Below are 24,143 nucleotides of genomic sequence, written 5' to 3' on the forward strand. Positions count from 1 at the left end.
AACCGGCAAAAGTGCAATTAACTATGTAACAGGGTCAATGGCATGTAAAGCACTCGACTTCTGCCAAGCGAGATAGCACTGAGAAAAAAAGATTAAAAGTAGTCCACAAACCGGACGGAAAACAGAAAGCCTCGCATTTTTTCAGTACTTGGTCGCTGCGATCGAGGAGGGCTAAACACCGAAAAAGGCATGACGTATCATGCCTTCCACTAATGAAAACAAGCAGATTTTAACAGGCAAGCCCACAAACCAATGAAAAGACACTGACATGACATGGGCGGGGCTCTGAGCCCTTTTCTAACTACTAAAGCATCTCACAAGCGAAACGCTTGTGCAAGCGCATGCAACGCAGCCTCAACCCTAAAAAGGAAGTTAAGAAATGTAGTTCCATTGTGCAATCTCTAAAATAAGATCAGATCAGTCATGGTTGGAACTGCTTGGCTGAAGAATCAAGCATGTATGGGTTCTGTTACAAAACTATTTGGGGTGATTTTAGATGTACCTTACTTAAGGAAAGTTCCATCCTAGTGGGTTGTTCCATTGACTATACTTAAGAAACCTTTGCACCTGTACAATGTTCTCCAGTATCACGTAAATTCATAGTTCTCTTGAAATTCAAGGTGTGCCCCTGCTGGCCTACCAATGTCTTTAATATAACATCTATTTCAACCCTTCTTTAATGATTGCAATACTGAGTTCATCTTTACAGATTCTTGGAAATGTAGTATTATGGTTTCACTTTTTAAAAAAGATGTCCGCTGTTAGCCTGAAACCTACAGACTTGTATCACTGTCCGATTCTGGTAGCCAGTTGTTTTGTAAACACGTGTTCTGCCATCTCTGAATGGGTTCAGAAAAGCAAATGTAATCCCAATGCCGAAACCAGATCTTAAATCCAAATGGCATTTATGCCCTTGATATAGATTTGGTAGGCCATAAATGTGTTAAAACAAAGGGACCATCACATGCCCTGCGTTCATAAATAATATGTAAGCATTAGGCTGGTTAGACGGCTGTACTCTGCAAACAAATGTGAAAGTACCAAATGGGTCATTGGTCCTAATAATGTACATACATGGACACCTGGCCAAAAGACCACTCTTTATTCAATGACTTCAGACTAAAAAATTGCTCCTCCAAAGATATGTATTGTTGCTGCTCTCAATTTATCTGTGAGTTCTGCCCTTTAACTTTAAATGGTTGGCACCTTTCTCCCAAGCTAAGGCTACTGTTGATGTTTGCTGATGACAGTCTTTATTGGCTTAACACTGATGTCCTGAAATAAAGCCTGTAATTTATTTGAAATTTTTAATGAGAATAAACTGTAGCAAACCAAAAAAGATATAAGATGTATGATGGCCAAACCCGCTTTTTTAAGCACAGAGATGAGGGAAACTAATTCCACTTTACAGGATCAACACTATGAACTACCCATATTGCAAAAAACAGGACCAGTCAAAGGCGATACCATTTATTTAAAAAAAATAAAACACTTTTACAAATGGTGCCTCAATATGGTTGACTACTCAGGGCTTGCTTTAGTGGTCCAGTCAAAGAAAATTTGGCTTAGTAAGACAATGGTTCAGAAGGACTTGCCACCTCAGGGAACTATTGCATATGTTTTAATTGAATGAAGTAATAATCGTTGCCAAGCAGAAATACGCTCAAATGTTTTGAAGTTGGAGTCAAAAATATACAGCTTTATACATTGCTACTCAGTATCAAGTCTGGTGGATGTGTTAATCTCCATGCACAAGTTTAACATTCACTTGTATTTAGAGAAGCTCAATATTGATTAGATTAGACATTCTGATGGATACTTTTAACCAGATCTCTCGCTGGCTCAAGTTTCCTTCCGCTGCCAGACTGAAAACTGAACTTTCCTCAGCATTGCTCCCGCGCACCAGTAGGTGACGCCATTGACTCATTCTGTGGGAGTGATGGTACAGAAGCGTAGGTGGGTGCCACTTGTGCACCCTGGCGTCAGTTCCTTTCTTTCTGAGCCCCCCCACTCTGATCTAGATCTTGATCTGATCTGCTCCCATCTTTCGTTGTTTCACTAAGTCCAAATTCTGTTTCTCTGGCAGTGTCTCTGCCAAGACTGTCTCTGTTGAATAGCAATATTTGGGTTGGTTTTATACATATTTTACATCTCCTCCTAAAACCACAGGCTTTAAACCGTACTGCGTACTCACCAGAAAGAGCATTGACCGAGTTATTAAGTAACCTGCCTTTCTGTCAGAACAGGGCAGGAGAAATCCCATCAAATGAAAATAAGGGTCGCCGAAGGCAAAATCCTAGTAACATGTCAGAAATGTGGTTTATGTAATGAAGATGTGCAGGTTATTATACATGTGATAACACCACCTCCGGCACTATAACTGGTACAAAGATTGCATTTTCGGAAAATACACTTAAGCTCATTTGATGCTTTGAGTCAGCCTGTGTACCAAGACAAATACTTTAATATTGCACTACTTATTGATCTGGCAGGTACAAGGCCAGGATAAGTAAAGTGGTTTTCCATTAAAGAGTAGGCTGTGCAACAGTTAGACTGCCTCAATGCCTAGCTATGTTATTGGGAAATAAAAACCTTAACCTGGTTCTTGTGTTGCTCGGATTAGTGGGCCAAGTGCACCGCTGTAAGATAAAATATCTTGCAATCCGTTTACAGTGTGAAGAGCTCCACTGACTAGTTGTAGCTCGCTGTGGTCTTCTGTGGTGCATAAGAGGACATGCTGGTGTGACAGGATCCCTTCGGTGCCAGTGGTGCACGGCAGAGTGGCCTGTAATGTGCTATTGGGCCACGCGAGACATCGATGTCTGTAGTGTCGGCGAGCTGTGGACATTTGAATGCATCAGTTACTAGGATGAAACTGAAAAAGACCATCAGTAGATGGTAGTAAACCAAAGCATGCTAGGACTTTTGGTTCATTGATATTCACTGTAACACAACTGGTACATGAATTAACCTTTAGTTTATTTCTGGAGTTGTTAGTTGCTGAATGGTTTGTCCTAATGAAATGTTTCTGAATGTTGCATCAAATAAATGAAGGCAACTCCTTGCCATTTAGCCTGAGTCCCCAATGCATTTGATGGTGATTTATTGGTACTGCATCATGATGAGCATTGGAATGGCAACTTGTGCTTTCCTCTTGCAGTGTGCAAAGAACCTCCATACAAAGTGGAAGAGTCTGGGTACGCCGGGTTCATTATGCCCATTGAGGTCTACTTCAAGAACAAGGTAAGTCAACGCTCTTGTAAGTAGGCTCAAATGATCCAAAGAGCCGCCTCAAGGCGGGCTAAAGTCCTACATCACTGTCTATGCTTCGTCCATCCCGATTGTAGGAAATGTATAGTGTAGGTACCACCAGTGGAATCGAAGGCGCGATAAACCTGTTAGTGTTGTATGTAGGCGTGGGAAGAATTATTATTACACCAGAGTAATTAGTTATTTTATAAATCCATGTTATTTTTTTATGTAGAATTGCCGTTCTTTCCGCGAATACTCCTGCTCGTGTTATTTAGAGTAATTTGGGGGGAATAAATCCTACCGCAAGAGCACTTTTAGCAAAAGCGACCAGCGCTCATGGTCACTATTCATGTTTTGTCTGCATGTATCGCTGTTTGTTAGCGGCTAATGCACCCTTGCGTCGGTTTTGAAAGTGAGGGTGCATTATGCACTAAGAAAATAGCCATAAATGCTGGTAGTGAGTTGGAGGAATATCCCACCCCAAATGCACATTTAGCAAGCGGCTGCGTGCACTCACTATTGGTGTTTTGTTGCATTTAGTGCAAAATGCATTCTTGTGTTCATTTTGGGCACAAGGGGGCATTTTCGCTAAGGATAGCATTAAATACAGACTTTTCTTGTGTAATTCAAATTTTATCTTGCAGAATTCCTGGGTAATTCTGCATTATTACTCTACACGATTTACTCGAGTTACATCCGCCCATAGTGGTACGGACCATCCACAGATTTTTGGGGAAGTCGTCATTGTTTCTTTTTTTCTGACTGCTGCAATTTGTTCAGAGTGCTTTGGTTTCCTTGTTTCGATGACTTTGGTTACCGGCCTTTCGCCTCGCGGAACCAGGGCGCTATTAACAGGGTAACAGCCGGTACAACCGCTCATCAGCGGTGCTCATTTCCTTTAGGTTGTGCTACAAGCATTGCTGAATAGCACGTCGCTAGGGTGGGCCCTTTGTTGATGGCTGTCGAGTGTTGCAATGCCTCGACTGGTGCGAAATGTTCCTCATCCTGGAATCCCAAAGCATGCTTTTGCTTGGAATGCTATAAGCATGAGTGTTTTGCTTGTCTGTAGGTAGGACCCTGCCGTTGATGGCGTAAGTGTTTTGAGGTACTGAGTTTTTACTTTTCTCTAGGCTACATACCTCCCTCCCTCCCCCTAAAAAGGAGCAATCTTTTGTGGACTGAGACACCACATTTAAAATATCTAACTTGAAAACACGTCAGCGCTTATTGTAATGAGTCAGCTCTACATATCGAGTATCCGGTACCCCTAAAAAAGACGATATCGGCACTTTTACCCAAAGAAGGGGTAAAAGTGAAGTCCTGTATTTTTCCTTTGTTTGAATTTCACCCTCCTGTCTCGGCCGTTTCTTTGGCGCTCCGTTCATTGTACGTTGCTTACAAGGTACCTGTGAAAGTGCCGTAAACGGAGCCTCTCCTCGTCGCCGTTCAGTTCTTTCTTTTAATTGATATGTGGATACGGTGTTTGTCAGAAGGCAGGCTCTCTTTGTGTACTTGCACACCCGAGACCAGTGCCGTTCTGTAATTGGGCCTCGGAGGCGGGCGCATTCCAGCAGCACGCAGCCCTGGAACACATCATTAAACCGTGTTCCCCAGGTGCCACTTCCGGCGACATGGCTCTGTGCAGAGAAGAGAACAAGAGTCTACCGAAATGTTCAACCAGAGCTACGCGGCGTTTACTGTGGAGTGTTCTGGTCACGGCAAAGGGAAAGTGCAGGAACCCAAAGGAATTTACAACGTTTTCGTTTCATTCCTGCTCATGTCAGTGTTCAAACATGACCAGTGACCTAAGGGGCGTGGTTCCTGCCCAATATATATCCAACAACAACTTGTATTTGCGTTGATCTGCAGTCACTGCTAACAGTTCTCAATTTACGGGCCTAGTAAGGATGAGAGGGTGGGTCTGCCTTCCTGGGATTCAAACTCACAACATCAAAATTACAGCATTTGTCGGAAGTGAATGTTCAGCTTAGTGAGCCATCCGCACGGCATCAGCGCTATGTGTGTGATTAGGGATCATCCTGGTCAGCCGAGGAGCATTAGAGATGCTCCTGGTGGCAGAGGCTGGTTGGTGTGATCGTGGAGATCCGGTGCCTGTCAGACAGCCGACCCTGCGAGTTCTGGGTGGACTATGTGATCAGTTGAGAACAATATTGTGGCGGGACTCACTGGACCGATGTGGCCTAACTGTGCCTGCTTCCTCCCCTGGAGTACAGGCTGAGATGTCTGAAGATGCTTCTGTTAATTCATGGTGCGATCAATTCAAGTGAAATGTGTCCTAAAAAAGCGACCGGTTAAACCTGGCCCCCCAACTGCAGTGTACCCGTTAATGATAGTAAATTTTATAAACAATAAGTGTTTTATTTCAAAATAGGTCTTCTGTGCTGTTGTGCAGTGGCTCAGTAAAAAAGGAGCTTGTAGGACAACCCCATTGGGCACAGTCCATCTCCTGTTAATATGGGTCCACCAATCGTGCAAGAATTCCTTTTCAGTTTTAACTGGCTACTGTTATGTGGACTGATTCAGACAGGATCCCTCGAAGTTGTCAATGTGACTGTCTGAGATTTTTTTTTTTTTTTTAAACTTTTATTGCCATTTGAAGGTATGTACGTCATTATTTTAGCTGTGTCTCCGAAAGTGAGATCTACCTCGTAGACCATGCCAAATACTAGTAAATCAAAAGCAACCAATATAATCCCATTGAGACCCTTTCCAATCACCAGAAAAACTCCATACCCACCACCTCCCCCCATGGAAGTGCACAAAGGCACTCTATCTTACCGGGCACATTCACCCATGTATGTTCCACTTAATATACAAATGATGCATCTGGAACAAAAATCAAATAATTCCACTTTTCAATCTCTGGCTTGTGGCTTTTCTTCATTCTTAAAAAGATTGTAATAAGGAAGGCCCTTCTCTTCCTTATTGATATGAACAATCAGGAATTCAAATGCAGTCCGCTACTAATAATCATTGGAATTCTATCCTTCAAAGCCCAGGTATGACAACCTCCCGTCAGGGTGCTCTTAGCCCAGTTATAACGAATCTGGGATCAGCCTTGATTGAGAAGCCAATAATACCCAAGGGCCTCCTTCTAGCAGACTTTGAAAATTGTTCGCCATAACAGTCCCAACTTTCTACAAGAATGGACCTCCAAAAAACCAAATTCCATGCATCATATAATGCTGTTATATGCTTTCACGCCAAACCTGTCCTTTCAGATAAATGGAGCTGCATTACACAGTAAAGTAGCTTCACATAATACCAGTATTCCAGAAAGCACAACCTCCGAAGCCACCTACAGAAGAACCTTGTGACGTTCATGGTGATCACTTAATTTCCAAGGCCAAAGACCTGCAATGACATCTTATGTCTTAAACCAAGAGGAAATTTAGATCTGCCCACTACACCTCAGTCTCACAAGCTTCATCACATAGTCCTTTCTCCTGCAACTCTCGCCTCTGAAGATTTCACCAGAATTACAAAACCCTGTATTAATTTATTTTTTCTGAATATTCTCTATCTAGCCCATATGTTGTAAACCATCTTCATCAACAGCTCAGCGACCATACCAGACAGCTATTGTCAGCTATTCCCTGAAGTCCGATTTTTGTCTCAGAACTCAGAAGTTTACGTTTTTCAAATCTACAACCCATCAACCTCTGTTGGGTTTCTTTATCTTATACTTTAGCCCACTAAAGGAGCTGATCTCCTCCTTGAGCTACAGCTGCCATGTCAATGTGGATGATAGAGACATTACTAAAAACTTCAAAGTCCATCTGAATTAGATTGTGTATTGTTGATTGCAACAAATTATTTTAAACACACAAACACTGAGATATTAGCCAGCAGTGAACAGGACCACCCATCCACCATCCGGCCAAAATTACTTGGCTTACCTCCCAACCCATAACCCTAAATCTATGCATAATGATGGATTATAACTTTTTCCCTTTTATTTCTCTAATGAATAAATTCATAAGAAGGCTTTGTACACTGAGGTGACTAAGCTGAATCTCCCATACTTAAAAATCCACCAAAAAGGGATAAACTACCTTGAACTTCTTTAGTCTGGTGGGTAGATAATGCAAGCACAGGTTCGCTGACCCAAATTAGAAAAATAGTCGGACCTGATCGGACGGCGGTGCTTTGGCGTGGACTTGTCTATCTTCGGTCAACTGTCCTAAAGTCTTCTCTATGGACCTGAAGCCTTCTGATTGGCTGGCAACAACTTGGTGGAATAATTCTGTAGCTACTATCTGATAGAGAGAACTAGCCACAGATTCCTTACCTTAGAATTCTCCCTAGACGCGAGACTGGATCCAGAAAAAACGTTTCAGCAGTACCTCTGCACTTCGGTAGAGGGCGCTGTGTGACTCTCTATCGAAGTCGTTATCTGTCGAGTACAGGACCCACAAGGCTTGAAGCCAGAAGGCATACACACTGTTCCAACCGACGAAAAACCTTAAAAAAAAGAAGCCAAAAAATTACCAGAAGAACCGCTTACACGGATCTGCTTTGCAGCATGGAAAAGAAGAAACTGACGTCAGCACGTCGGAGGAGGGATTATATAGACTCCGTCAACGGCATATCCAGTGGACAGCGATACGGAGTCTCACGTGTGAGGCCTGTCGTGCGTTTCGGTCGAGAAAAACGCTCAGGGACCGAAGAGCCAGGAGGTTGCAGATGGCTTCCACGCCGACAGGACAACAAGGGTTCGAGGAGGAGGAAGAAGAAGAAACTTTCTCCATCCGCGAATCGGATTCCGAAGAAGTCGACGAGCAACCAACCGTGAGTAAGACGTCGAAAGAAAGATCACACGAGAAAACAGACAAAGCCCAGGGGACGCCACTGCCAACAGGCCATGGCATAACCCATAAAGTAGGTGACCGTCCATCGGCACCGAAAAAGGGCGAGCTGGTGCCGAAGTCGTCCGACTCAGGTCGAGACACAGGCACGCAACACTCTTGGGACCGAGAGAGTGGTGCAGAAAAGGCTTGACACCGAGATAGCGGCACCGAAGCTGCTCGGCACAGAGATAGCGGCACCAAAGATGGTCGGCACTGAGAGGCCAAGACACCGAAAAAGAGAAAGATCTCGTTGGAGCCGAAAACAACTAAAGACACGGTTTCGGTGCCAAAACACCCGGCAACCGAACCAAAAACCAGTTCCTACTCAGAGGAACAATCACTGTCCTCCCAACTAAAAAGACACAGATTTTAGGAGGAATTACAAACTACAGAGGTAGATCACACGCAAAAGCGGATCTTTATCCAAAGGGGTACAGGGAAAATCAGCACTCTTCCCCCAATCAGAAGGAAAAGGAAACTTGACTTCCAGCAACAAGACAAGCCACCACAAGCAAAGGTGGTAAAGAGGGTAACTCCACCACCCTCTCCACCACAGTCAACTCATGTATCACCGGCACAGACTCCACCACAATCACCAGCTCATACCACCATGAGCCAGGATGATCAGGCAGCATGGGACCTCTATGATGCTCCAGTATCGGACAATAGTCCAGAGTCGTACCCAACTAAACCCTCACCACCTGAGGACAGTACAGCATATGCATAGGTGGTAGCTAGGGCAGCCGAATTTCATAATGTATCTCTACATTCGGAGCCTATTGAGGATGACTTCCTCTTTAACACCCTGTCCTCCACCCACAGCCATTATCAAAGCCTTCCCATGCTCCCGGGAATGCTAAGGCACGCTAAACAGATTTTCAAGGAGCCTGTTAAAAGCAGAGCAATAACTCCAAGGGTGGAGAAAAAATACAAGGCACCGCCCACAGACCCTGCTTTTATTACATCACAACTGACACCAGATTCAGTAGTCGTAGGAGCAGCTCGTAAAAGATCCAACTCGCAGACATCAGGCGACGCACCACCTCCGGACAAGGAGAGCCGCAAGTTTGATGCAGCTGGGAAAAGGGTTGCAGCACAAACTGCAAATCAGTGGCGCATCGCCAACTCACAAGCACTCCCTAGCGCGATACGACAGGGCCCATTGGGACGAGATGCAGCATCTCATCGAGCACCTCCCCAAAGAATTCCAGAAACGAGCTAAACAAGTGGTTGAAGAGGGGCAAAATATCTCCAACAACCAAATACGTTCTTCTATGGATGCAGCAGATACAGCTGCAAGAACAATAAATACTGCTGTGACAATAAGGAGGCACGCATGGCTGCGCACATCTGGCTTCAAACCTGAGATACAACAGGCAGTGCTCAATATGCCGTTCAATGAACAGCAATTGTTTGGCCCAGAAGTGGACACTGCAATTGAAAAATTAAAGAAGGACACTGACACAGCCAAAGCCATGGGCGCACTCTATTCCCCGCAGGGCAGAGACACATTTGGCACATTTCGCAAAACAACTTTCAGAGGAGGGTTTCGAGGTCAAGCCACAGAAGCCAGCACCTCACAAACAAGACCACCTACCTACCAGGGACAATATCAAAGGGGTGGCTTTCGAGGCCAATACAGAGGGGGCCAATTCCCAAGAAACCGGGGTCCCAAAACCCCTCAAAATAAACAGTGGCTCACAGGTCACACAACCCCTTCACACAACACCAGTGGGGGGAAGACTAAGCCAGTTCCACAAATCATGGGAGGAAATAACAACAGACACTTGGGTCTTAGCAATTATCCAACATGGTTATTGCCTAGAATTTCTCCAACTCCCTCCAAACGTCCCACCGAAAACACACAATATGTCAAAACAGCATATAGACCTTCTAGGACTAGAAGTTCAAGCATTACTGCAAAAAGACGCCATAGAATTAGTACCAAAAACACAAAAGAACACAGGAGTTTACTCACTGTACTTTCTAATACAGAAAAAGGACAAAAGTCTGAGACCAATATTAGATCTCAGAACACTAAACACCTACATCAAATCAGACCACTTTCACATGGTCACGTTACAAGACGTAATACCACTACTGAAACAGCAAGACTACATGACAACGTTAGATCTAAAAGACGCGTATTTCCATATACCGATACATCCCTCGCACAGGAAATACCTAAGGTTCGTATTCAAAGGAATACATTACCAATTCAAAGTGTTGCCATTCGGAATAACAACAGCACCAAGAGTCTTTACAAAATGTCTAGCAGTAGTAGCTGCACATATCAGGAGGCAGCAAATACACGTGTTCCCGTACATAGACGATTGGTTAATCAAAACCAACTCGCTAACAAAGTGTTCACACCACACATATTATGTTATACAAACCCTTTACAAACTGGGTTTCTCCATCAACTATGCAAAGTCACACCTTTTGCCGTGTCAAACACAGCAATACTTAGGAGCCACAATCAACACAACAAAAGGGATAGCCACTCCAAGTCCACAAAGGGTTCAAAATTTTCACAAGGTGATACAAGCTATGTATCCAACACAAAAGATACACGCAAAGATGGTATTAAAACTCCTAGGCATGATGTCCTCATGCATAGCCATTGTCCCAAACGCAAGATTGCACATGCGGCCCTTACAACAGTGCCTAGCATCACAATGGTCACATGCACAGGGTCAACTTCTAGATCTGGTGTTGATAGACCGCCAAACATACATCTCGCTTCCATGGTGGAACAGTACAAATTTAAACAAAGGGCGGCCTTTCCAAGACCCAGTGCCACAATACGTGATAACAACAGATGCTTCCATGACAGGGTGGGGAGCACACCTCAATCAACACAGCATCCAAGGACAATGGGACGTACATCAAAGAAAGTTTCATATAAATCACCTAGAATTGTTAGCAGTATTTCTAGCGTTGAAAGCATTCCAACCAATGATAACCCACAAATACATTCTTGTCAAAACAGACAACATGACGACAATGTATTATTTAAACAAACCGGGGGGGAACACACTCGACACAGTTGTGTCTCCTAACACAAAAAATATGGCATTGGGCAATTCACAACCACATTCGCCTAATAGCACAGTTTATTCCAGGGATCCAGAACCAGCTAGCAGACAATCTCTCTCGGGATCACCAACAGGTCCACGAATGGGAAATTCACCCCCAAATCCTGAACACTTACTTCCAAATTTGGGGAACACCTCAAATAGATCTATTTGCAACAAAAGAAAACGCAAAATGCCAACTTCGCATCCAGGTACCCACACCGGCAATCTCAAGGCAATGCTCTATGGATGAATTGGTCAGGGATATTTGCGTACGCTTTTCCCCCTCTCCCTCTCCTTCCATATCTAGTAAACAGATTGAGTCAAAACAAACTCAAACTCATACTAATAGCACCAACATGGGCAAGACAACCTTGGTATACCACACTACTAGACCTGTCAGTAGTACCTCATGTCAAACTACCCAACAGGCCAGATCTGTTAACACAACACAAACAACAGATCAGGCATCCAAACCCAGCATCGCTGAATCTAGCAATTTGGCTCCTGAAATCCTAGAATTTGGACACTTGAACCTCACACAAGAGTGTATGGAGGTCATAAAACAAGCTAGAAGACCATCCACTAGACACAGCTATGCAAGTAAATGGAAAAGATTTGTTTGTTACTGCCATAATAATCAAGTCCAACCATTGCATGCATCTCCAAAAGATGTAGTAGGATATTTACTACATTTACAAAAATCAAATCTAGCTTTCTCTTCCATAAAAATACATCTCGCAGCAATATCTGCTTACCTGCAGATTACTCATTCAACTTCCCTATTTAGAATACCTGTCATTAAAGCGTTTATGGAGGGCCTAAAGAGAATTATACCACCAAGGACACCACCTGTTCCTTCATGGAACCTCAACATTGTCTTGACAAGGCTCATGGGTCCACCTTTCGAACCCATGCATTCTTGTGAAATGCAATACTTAACGTGGAAAGTTGCATTTCTCATTGCCATCACATCTCTAAGAAGAGTAAGTGAAATACAGGCGTTTACCATACAAGAACCATTTATTCAAATACACAAAAATAAGGTCGTTCTAAGAACAAATCCAAAATTCTTACCAAAGGTTATCTCACCGTTCCACTTAAACCAAACAGTGGAATTACCAGTGTTCTTCCCACAGCCAGATTCAATAGCTGAAAGAGCACTACATACATTAGACCTCAAGAGAGCGCTAATGTACCACATTGACAGGAGAAAAGAAATTAGGAAGACAAAACAACTATTTATTGCCTTCCAAAAACCTCATACAGGAAATCCAATTTCAAAACAAGGTATCGCCAGATGGATAGTAAAGTGCATCCAAACCTGCTATCCTAAAGCAAAGAGAGAACTGCCTATTACACCAAAGGCACAATGACCGAAATATGTAAGGCAGCAACATGGTCTACGCCTCATACATTTACTAAACCCTACTGTGTAGATGTGTTATCTGCACAACAGGCCACAGTAGGTCAAGCCGTACTAAGAACATTATTTCAAACTACTTCCACTCCTACAGGCTGAACCACCGCTTTTGGGGAGATAAATGCTTAGTAGTCTATGCACAGCATGTGTATCTGCAGCTACACATGCCACCGAACGGAAAATGTCACTTACCCAGTGTACATCTGTTCGTGGCATTAGTCGCTGCAGATTCACATGCGCCCACCCTCCTCCCTGGGAGCCTGTAGCTGTTTAGAAGTAGATCTTGAACATTTGTAAATATATTACATTAAACCTTCATTTTGTACATACGTATTTATTCCATTGCATGGCACTATTATTAGCATACACAACTCCTACCTCACCCTCTGCGGGGAAAACAATCTAAGATGGAGTTGACGCCCATGCGCAATGGAACCGAAGTGGGAGGAGTCCCTCGGTCTCGTGACTCGAAAAGACTTCTTCGAAGAAAAACAACTTGTAACACCCTGACCCAACACCAGACGGCGGACTATGCACAGCATGTGAATCTGCAGCGACTAATGCCACGAACAGATGTACACTGGGTAAGTGACATTATATATATATATATATATATATATGTGTTTGATGGCATGTGTAGCTGCAGATACAAATGCTGTGCATATGGATTCCGACATCTAGTGTTGGGCTCGGAGTGTTACAAGTTGTTTTTCTTAGAAGAAGTCTTTTTGAGTCATGGGATCAAGTGACTCCTCCTCTTCGGTTCCATTGCACATGGGCATCGACTCCATTGTTGGATTGTTTTCTTTCCACCGTCGGGTTCGGACGTGTTTCCTTCTCGCTTTGACATTTCGATTCGGAAAACTTTCATTTCGTCGGTATTTTATCGATCGGGTTAATAATTTTCCATCGACACAGCAGTCCCGTCGGGAAACAACTTTGTTTGTCCTTCGGTCGTGCGCGCCCAACTTGGGCCTAGTCGGGCCGACCGCGTGGACAGCCTCATGGATCAGACTCTCTTCCGATTCTGCCCTCAGTTCCACGCGAAGTACCCATACACAGACCAGCATCTGGTTTGCAACCTTTGCCTTTCTCCAGACCATCGGGAGGAAAACTGAGGCCTGTCAATCCTTTTGATCGAAAAAGACTCTGAGATAGAAGAGCAAGAAGGCTCAAAATGGCGTAGAAGAGCGGAGAACATTTCGCCGTAGAAGAACTACTTCTGCAGACAGCGGTCTCAGTCTGAGATTCAGAGTCGGAGCAGGAATCTGAGGAAGCCACACCCGTCGCAGCCGGCCAGCATGTGAGTACATCTGCCCCTGCACCCTCACATAAGAAAAAACAGAAGGCCTTGGTTACGCCACTGCCGGAAGGCCATGGCTTGGCCCGAAAAAAGACTGTTGGTGACCGACCCTCCAGTTCGGCACCGAAAAAGACCACCCCTCCGAAAACATCGGAGTCGACAAAAAGCTCTGTTTCAGACTCCAGTAAACACCAATTTTCAGAGTTGAAATTAAGAAAACCTGTTTCGGAACTGAAACCTTACTCATCCTTTTCAATCCTGAAAAAACAGGCTTCAGAGCTGAAAAAAATAGCATATACAGAGGAACACAGACTTTGTAAAAGACTTCAAGAAACCCCAAAAACCTCTGAGGAGGAGTCCGAGGTAGGACCAATACTTAAAATTATGGATGAGCGGCAATCCAGGATCCACATCCATAAAGAAACCGAATTATCACAGCACCTCCTTTAAAAACACAGAGGAAGCTAGCATTTCAGGAGGAATTGGACACTATGCAGTCCCCAGCTTAAGTGCCAAAACAGAAAGATAAGACAGCACCTCCTCAGTCTTCTCCTCATTCTCTGCACTTACCTACCTCTCCTCACACCAGCCCTACACCAATGCATTCACCCACTCATTCATATGGTTCACAACAGGACACTGTTGATGGGATCTTTATGACCCTGATCCCAAGTAATGGCTCAGATAGCTACCCCTCAAAACCATCACCACCTGAGGATACTACTGTATGTAACCAGGTCATAGCTAGGGCTGCAGCCTATCATGAGGTTACAATGCATACAGCACCACTAGAAAAGGACTTCTTATTCAACACATTATCCTCAACTCATTCTAGGTACCAATGCCTCCCGATGCTTCCAGGCATGGTAAAACATGCAGATCAAATATTTAATGAGCCCGTAAAAGCACGCGTTATAACACCTAGAACAGAAAAGTAGTACATACCTGCACCTTCTGACCCTGATTATATCACCCATCAGGTACCAGCTGATTCTATTGTAGTTACTGCTGCCAGGAAGAGAGCAAATAGTCAGTCCTCAGGAGATGCAGCCCCTCCTGATAAGGAAAGCAGGAAATTCGATGCTGCGGGGAAAAGGGTTGCATCCCAAGCAGCAAACCAATGGAGAATAGCAAACTCACAAGCACTACTAGCTCGTTATGATAGATCCCATTGGGATGAGATGCAAGATATAATACAGCATCTCCCCAAAGAGCACCAGAAAAGGGCTCAACAGGTAGTGAAGAAGGGAAAGCTATCACAAACAACCAAATAAGATCTGCCCTAGATGCAGCCGATACCGCTGCAAAGAGTGTTAACACAGCAGTCACTGTACGTAGATATGCATGGCTCCAATCTTCAGGATGCAAGACAGAAATACAACAGGGTGTGTTAAACATGCCCTTCGATTTAAAAAAAAAAAAAAAAAAAAAAAAAAAAAAAAAAAAAAATCTTTTTGGGCCAGAGGTAGTTAGAGTAATTGAAAATCTACTAAAAGACTCAGACACGGCTAAAGCAATGGGTGCACTCTGCTACACCATATAGAGGGTCTTTTCGTAAACCTTAATTTCGAGGTGGTTTCAGACCACAGCTCTCAGGCATCAACCTCCCACACAAAACCAGCCTACTTAACGCAGTACCAACAAGGTGGTTTTAGAGGCACATATGGAGGACAATACTCCAGAAATAGACAAAAATTCCAGACCTCTAAGCAGCCTGCAGCACACCCAAAACAGTGACTCCCTCACTCCCTTCCACTCCACACCCCTCCTGTGGGGGGGGGGAGACTACAGCAGTTCCACACACATTGGCAAAAAATTACCACAGGCTATCAATTATCCGCAATGGTTATTGCCTAGAAGTGATAAACACCCCTCCAACTATTCCACCAAGGTTTCACAAACTAACCACTGAACACACAATTCTGTTACAAGAAGAGGTCCAATCTCTACTACTCAAACAAGCAATAGTTATTTCCACAGTCTCAAATAGGAACATGAGTTTATTTACTATACTTTCTAATTCCAAAAAAAGATGGCACCCTCAGGCCAATATTAGACCTCATGCCCCTCAATCTTTATATCCTGTCAGAACATTTGCACATGGTAACCCTACAGGATGTCATCCCACTGCTACAAAAACAAGATTTTATGACCGCCTTAGACCTCAAGGATGCGCTTTTTCACATCCTCATCCATACTGCCCACAGAAAATACCTCAGGTTTGTCATTCAGGGAAAACAATACCAATTCAAAGTGTTACCCTTTGGAATAACAACAGCGCCAAGGGTATTCACAAAGTGCTTGGCAATAGTGACAGCTTACCTAAGAAGACAACATATATACATGTCTTTCCATATCTAGACGATTGGCTAATAAAATCAAGCAGTCGTACACAATGCCAAAATCATACACGTTATGCAATACAAACCTTGCACACACTAGGTTTCTCAATAAATTACCAAAAATCACACCTCCAACCAGCACAAATACAACTGTATTTAGGTGATATACTAAATACTCAACAAGCTCTAGCATAGCCAAACACACAAAGGATACAAGCTTTCCAAAATCTAATTCCACAGATACAACCAAATCAACAATGCACTGTAAGATTTGTCATGAAAATTCTAGGAATTATGGCATCCTGCATTGCAATTGTTCCACACGCAAGATTATGCAGCCCTTACGACAGTGCCTTGCACAACAATGGTCACAGGCACACGGTCAACTCCAAGATCTAGTGTTGATAGACCGGCAAACATATATGTCCCTTCAGTGGTGGAATTCTACCAATCTAACCAAAGGGCGGTCATTTCAGGACCCTGTGCCTCAGACCATAATTACAACAGATGCATCAATGATTGGTTGGGGAGCTCACCTAAACAATCACAACATTCCAGGACAATGGGATGTCGGACAGAAACAGCTACACATAAACCACTTGGAGTTATTAGCTGTCTTTCTAGCACTCAAAGCTTTTCAACCTCTTCTCACACAGAAGAATGTTCTTATCAAAACAGACAACATGACAATCATGTATTATCTCAACAGACAGGGAGGGACACATTCATCCCAACTGTCCCTTCTAGCCCAAAAGATTTGGAAATGGGCAATCCACAACCAAATTAATCTATTGGCACAATACATCCCAGGGATAGACAATCAGTTTGCAGATATCCCCAGAAGAAATCACCAACAAACTCACGAATGGGAGATTCATCCTCCAGTACTTCAAAAGTGGGGAACACTAAACATAGACCTGTTCGCAACAAACGAAAACACAAAATGCCAAAACTTTGCATCCAGACCCCCACATCCCCTATCCAAGGGCAGTGCTCTATGGATCAATTGGTCAGGGATATTTGCATATGCTCTTCCCCCTCTCCCACTCCTTCCTTTTCTAGTCAAAAAGTTGCGTCAAACTTCACTCAACATGATACTCATAGCACCAACATGGGGACGTCAGCCGTGGTACACAACATTACTGGATCTATCAATAGTACCAAATTCCCATGCAGACCAGATCTGGTGACACAAAACAGAGGTCAAATCCGGCATCCAAATCCCAAGGCACTCAATCTAGCAATTTGGTTCCTGATGTCATAGAGTTTGGATATTTACAACTCCCATCAGAATGTATGGAAGTTATTAAACAAGCAAGAATAACCCACTACTAGACAATGCAAATGGAAAATATTTGTATATTACTGTCAAACTAAAAATATAGACCCTCTTAAAGCATCAATACAAGATATTGTATATTATTTACTTCACTTACAAAAATCACATTTAGCATTTTCTTCAATAAAAATACATCCTACTGCAATTTCTGCATATTTACAAAATATACAACATAGCTCTTTATTTAGAGTTCCTGTCATTAAAGCTTTCATTGAAGGCTTAAAACACATCATTCCACCCAGAACACCACCAGTTCCATCTTGGAATCTAAATAGTGCTTACAAAAATTTAAGGTCCACCATTTGAGCCTATGCACTCATGTCAAATTCAATTTCTAACATGGAAAGTTGCCTTCCTAGTGGCAATTACTTCTTTAAGAAGAGTAAGTGAAATCCAAGCCTTTACTCTTGAGGAACCTTTCTTCCAAGTATACAAACATAAAGTTGTACTAAGAACAAATCCAAAGTTTCTACCAAAAGTTGTACCACCATTTCATATTATTCAAACAGTGGAACTGCCAGTCTTCTTTCCACAGCCAGATTCTGTGGCAGAAAGCTCTACATACATTGGACATCAAAAGAGCTTTAATGTACTGTATAGACAGAACCAAACCATTTAGAAAGACAAAACAACTATTTGTAGCTTTCCAACAACCACATACAGGCAATCCTATATCAAAACAAGGTTTAGCAAGATGGATTGTAAGGTGCATCCAAACATGCTATATCAAAGCAAAAAGGACAGCTTTTAATTACTCCCAAGGCACATTCTACAAGAAACAAAGGTGCAACAATGACTTTTTTAGGGAATATACCAATGGCTGAAATATGTAAAGCAGCTACATGGTCAACACCACATACATTTACTACACTTCAACTCCAACAGGCTAGCCACTGCTATTTTTTGGGAGGACAAACTGCTTTGTAGTCTATGCACAGCATGTGTATCTGCAGCTACACATGCCATCGAACGGAAAATGTCACTTACCCAGTGTACATCTCCTGCAGAATCACATGCACCCTCCCTCCTCCCCAGAAGCCTGTAGTTGTTTAAGTTAACACATTTGTATGTACATTTACATTTGCATGGACATCTCTTACTTTAAACCTATATACGCTATCACTCCTTCCTTTACCCACTGCGGGAAAACAATCTAACAATGGAGTCGATGCCCATGTGCAATGGAACCGAAGAGGAGTCACCACTCGATCCTGTGACTCAAAAAGACTTATTCGAAGACAAACAACTTGTAACACTCCGAGCCCAACACTAGATGTCGGAATCCATATGCACAGCATGTGAATCTGCAGCAGAACATGCCACGAACAGATGTACACTGGGTAAGTGACATTTTCCATATGTATGTATGTATATATATATATATATATATATATATATATATATATATATGTTCGATGGCATGTGTAGCTGCAGATACACATGCTTTGCACATCCCGCCATCTAGTGTTGGGCCCGGAGTGTTAAAAGTTGTTTTTCTTCGAAGAAGTCTTTCGAGTCACGAGATCGAGGGACTCCTCCCCTTTCGGCTCCTTTGCGCATGGGCGTCGACTCCATCTTAGATTGTTTTCTTTCCGCCATCGGGTTCGGACGTGTTCCTTTTCGCTCTGTGTTTCGGTTCGGAAAGTTAGTTAGAATCTCGGAAAAATAGACGGTATTGTTTGCGTTCTGTATCGGGTTAGTTACTACAGATCGACAACCGATTTTTGAAGAACTCCGGTGGCCCGTGGTTTTTTTTTTTCGATTCCCCCGTCCGGGCCTGGTCGGCCCGGCCACGTGTCTCTTCAAGGCTGATGGAACGGACCCCATTCCGCTTCTGCCCAAAATATCACAACAAGTATCCGTATACAGATCAGCACTTGGTCTGTAACTTGTGTTTGTCTCCAGAACACAAAGAAGATACGTATCTATATATATATATCAAAGAAGAAGTCCTGAAAGAACATAATTAATAGTTGTTAAACTACTGAATAAGACAACATGCATAGTCTTTTCCTTCACAGTGTTAAAGTAAAGTGACATGCATTTTCACCTAACTGTCTCCATCACAGCAAAGGTTGGTGTCATGAGCATTGCATTTGTTGGGAGTTATGGTTTACTTGGTTGTCGGTATTAATTTTTAACTATAACTGTACTTTTTGTTTCAGTGAATATTTATATATCACTATATAGAGAGCATGCCTAACGGATACCTGTGTAATATTGGCTTGTTGCCATTAATGGCTTCTTGTGATATCGTAAACTCATAAGGCCAATTTGATAAATGTTACCTGATTCACAAGATGGCAGTGTAAGGCTGTATTACTTGGTACTTTTAATATATTTTCTATATTACATGATTAGTAATTAAAGTTAGTACACTTTGAAAGCATTTGAGTTCCAGTGTTCATTGTTTGAGGATGCAGATGTAAGTCAATGTTCTGAGAAATGTTTTTGTTGGACATAGAGAATACATTAACATTTGAAATGTGTTTCCATGCATGAATGTGAAAATCATAACCCAAATGAAAGCAGCATAGTACTTAAATTATAATTGCGTTCTGAAATCTTTTTTGTGACACATTGACAGTATAGATTAGATTTTTCAAGACTGAAAATGGTGAAAATGAAATAAAGCATTAGGCTATGTATTTAACATTTTGCTTCCTGTGCCCTGGATTTACAATCTTTATTTTTGCAGTGTGAATCTTTTCTGGATTCACATGCAGTGCGTTGTTCTGCTACATAGTGGTTGCATCCACAGTTGTCTTTTTTTCTCTCTCTTTTTTTTTTTTTTTTTTATTTTTTTTATGGGTATTGCAGACCACAATTGGTGGTACGGCCATCACTCGGTGACCTCAGATGTGCCTCAGACATTCCTGTGCATGGTTGCTGTCTTCATTTTCTTTTTTTCTGACATTGGGTCTGGATGCAGTCGGGGGAGCTCTAAAGGATTAAAACAAATTTTGACAAATCGTGGACTGGAATTCCAGGGAAGAGGACGATAAAGACACTGAACAACACTGGAACTTTGTGGAATAAGAGTATACTGTACCAGGTTTCCACCAAGAAAGACGACTGGTACAAGAGCACATTGTCGGAGGATGCACAGAGGTGGGGCCGCAAGGGGAATTGGAAAATAACCCCTTTTTGAATTCTCCAAGTACTACCACATTCATGCAGAAAGATCCCCACAAGATCCGAAAACTCTGCCTTCCCGGGGAACTCGTCTCCAAGGGATGTAAGGTGCCCACGGAGGTCCAGCCGAAAGGAACGTTGGGCTTATTGTGCTATGGCAGACAGGAAACCAACTACACACAAAGACCTCGGCCAATCCAGTAACAAAGAAATAAACATTGAAGAAACTGAGCGGGCTCAAGGAGGGAGATCAGATGTCCGAGAAAGGGGGATATATTCCTAGAGACTGGAGCCCACAAGGAATGTGTCAAAAGCAGACCCTGGGAAGCTGCATTACGTAACCCAGCCAGAGGGATTGGACTCCAAGTCCTGTATGGTCATCTTGATGTCCATGGACTCAGCAATCAAAAAATTACAGATGCATAAAGATGCAAACTCAGAACCCAAGTGGAGGCAAACCTGGACCCTCATCAATGCTAGGAGATGTTCAGAAAAGGGCAAAGGAGAAGGAACCCATGGGTAAGGTGCCACCGACTCCAAAAAAGGAAATTTCTACTGACACCCGACACTGAGGAGCAAACGCTTAAGGTTGAAGTCTAGAAGCTGTGACTCTAAGCTGAATGGGGGTACTTTTAAAGGAAGAAATCTTTGACAAAGTACTGAAGGTTTCTGCAAGGTCATCGGAGCTGAAAACCATGAAAATACAGACTGACATTGAGCCATCCACATGCTGGAACCTTACGAAGAACAACACAAGGAGTTCTTCGGCTCCGAGGACAAGAAATACACTACCATCCCTAAAGACAAAGAGCAACAGGAGAAACTGGCAAATCCTCCATGTCTTTTTCTCAGAGGCGCTTACGAGTATCCGTCAAAGCCTTCACGGTGGAATCATCTGACGGCGTACATGGTGATAGTGGAGAGAGCTGCAGACACCTATTGGATGCGCCTTGAAGAGGAGCAGGCCGAATTGTTTCCTGCAGAAAAACACTCATGCCTTTTCAAAAGAGGAACCTTTGCGTGCTGTTACTCACAAGCATTCATGACCAAAGGATAGAGGCCCTTCAGTACCCAGCCTCTTCAAGGCTGTGACCCCCCCCACCCCCCCCAGTACAGACAGCCCTCACAAGATACCATCTTCATGACGCGGAATACAGCTGCTTGGTAGCGGTACCCGCACACTTAGGAGAGAGGGATACATGTTTACCTTGTCCTAGATAATTGGTTAGTAATGGCGAGCTCCTAAAGTCATTGTCAGGAAAACTTTCATATTGTAACACTAAACAAATTGAGGTTCACTGTAAACTTAGTCAAGTCCTCCCCTGTTCCAGAGGAAGGGAAGGAGCTCTTGGGAGCCACTCTGGATTCAGAGGGCAAGAGCATACCCAGTACTCAGGAGAATCTTTGCCTGGATCAGAAGCGGCCATCACTGACCGTGAGAACGAGAATTAAACTAATGTAAACAAAGGCATCTACGATATCACCTCTACTACAAACCAAAGTGCACGTGCACCCAATCCAGGAATGGTTGAGAACAGATGGCCACAGGATGTTGGAAGGATCTATTGATTGTCACAGAGATATTAGATGGTGAAACATTGATTACATTACCATGGGAACCTTTCAAACTGCCTACTACAACAGCAACCATCACCAAAATGTCATTTCACATGTCTGGAGGGCACACGTAGAAATGAATGTCTTTCTAACTCGGGAATCTGACTGAGGCAGTAAACCACATAAATATTTTGGAGCTCAAGACTGCTGTCCAAGCACTGAAGACTTGTCATGCACAGGTAAAAGAAACGAGCATTGGCAAAGTCAATAGGTTCTGGCAATGTGACTTGTTGCCATTTGCAATGGGTTGGGGGTGGTGAACGGTAGGGTGGTGGGGACAGTGAACAGGAGAGCAGGTGGGGGTGTGAGAAACCAGTGGCCCACGTCCGTTGCTGCTGCAGTACTGAGGGCGGAGCATGGATGGGGCAGAGCGGCTACTAGACCGCGCTGTATTTGGGCTCCAAACATAAGTCGCACTTCAGGAGTAAGTGCTCTCAGGTCACCTGGGTCACTGAGAAGCCACAGAAAGAGTTGTGGAATCCAGACATGAAGGAGGGCAGGTGAGGGTAGGGAGGAGAAGAAACCGGGACAGGGGCGGGTGGGGGTGAAGAAGAGAGGACTTGGTGGGTGGCAGGGAAAAAAAGCAACAAGGGGCTTGGATATGACACAGCATTGTAATAAAAATCATCAAACTCATGTAATAGCACTGGGGGAGAGTGCGAGGGCATGTAAACCAAGAAAAAAATAAACGCCGCTAGGCGTTCAGTGCAAATGAAAAACCAGCTCTCCTGTGGAGGGCTTCTAAACACAACAAAAAAATAGTGGAGACGTTGTGTACTTAGCCCCTGCTCTCGGGGAATAGTAAACAGAAGAAGAGGCTTGCCAAATGCATGCCATGCACAAAAGGTGAGAAACAATAGAACAACAACAATGAAGCCAGCCAGTGACAAGCCTATGGGCCAGCGGGAGCCCATGTTGTACATACAACATGTCTCTGTTCGAGCAGCTCGTGCTTGTCGTCTAGAGCTGAGACCTAAAAAACTATATTGGTCCAAAACAGCCAATACGACCAAAATGTTCTATCTAATCTAGCAGAGGGGGAGACGATCACACCTGTTGTCCAAGCAGGACCTGGACATTGGGCCCTCCAAGGGAAAGCAATCCTTGTAGCAGTACACCTATCAGCTATTCAAAACATACAGCAGTCGAGCTAAACAGACAAGCAAATGCGTTCCAAAAATGAGAGCTAAGGCTCCAAGGGCTGAATACAATTTCTGTAGGTGGTTATGCCAGACATAGATCTGTTACAAACCTCGGGATGCAAAACGCCAAGACTTTGCCTCCCGGTATCCACACCACCGATCCAGTGCCCTGTCAGATACATCTGTGTACACTTTTCCACCAGTGATTCCAATAATAATTGACAAATTCAAACACCCAACCATGATGCTAGTTCTAATAGCTCCGCTGTAGGGGAGACTGAAGTGGTTCTCGCAACTGGTGAATATCTGTCAGGGAGGATTGATAAAACCTCCAGCTTCCCACAACCTACGAAGTGGGGGCGTTGTGGGGGCGACAGGCCTGGAACCTGAAACAGACCAGGCTCAGCCTGGCTCCTGACTACCTAGAAGTTGGTTACCTTGACCTTCTACAAAGAACCATGGACCTCCTCAAGGTAGCTAGGAGAACAAACATGAGCAAATGCCACACCACACAGGCGAAGAGAAATATCCACCGGTGCAAGAAATAGGGATCCATGAACAGCAGAACTGGTGATACCACGGTCCTTGCTCACCTGTCTGCCGTTGTAGCGCACACCAGAAGATTCACAATGAAAAGCTTCT

The 24,143-nt window shown here is 43.5% G+C and overlaps 1 protein-coding gene across 3 annotated transcripts in view; it reads left to right on the forward strand.

Moving 5' to 3' along the window:
* MLLT1 (MLLT1 super elongation complex subunit) overlaps positions 1 to 24,143 on the forward strand; it is a 169,972-nt gene that overhangs the window by 69,070 nt on the left and 76,759 nt on the right. For all 3 annotated transcript variants that reach the window (XM_069216396.1, XM_069216395.1, XM_069216394.1), the window contains exon 3: positions 3,161 to 3,243. In XM_069216396.1, coding sequence (XP_069072497.1) covers positions 3,161 to 3,243 — 83 coding nt within the window. The remainder of the gene's footprint in view (positions 1 to 3,160; positions 3,244 to 24,143) is intronic.

The sequence above is a fragment of the Pleurodeles waltl genome, chromosome 12 (genome assembly GCF_031143425.1).
Source record: "Pleurodeles waltl isolate 20211129_DDA chromosome 12, aPleWal1.hap1.20221129, whole genome shotgun sequence".
NCBI lineage: Eukaryota > Metazoa > Chordata > Amphibia > Caudata > Salamandridae > Pleurodeles > Pleurodeles waltl.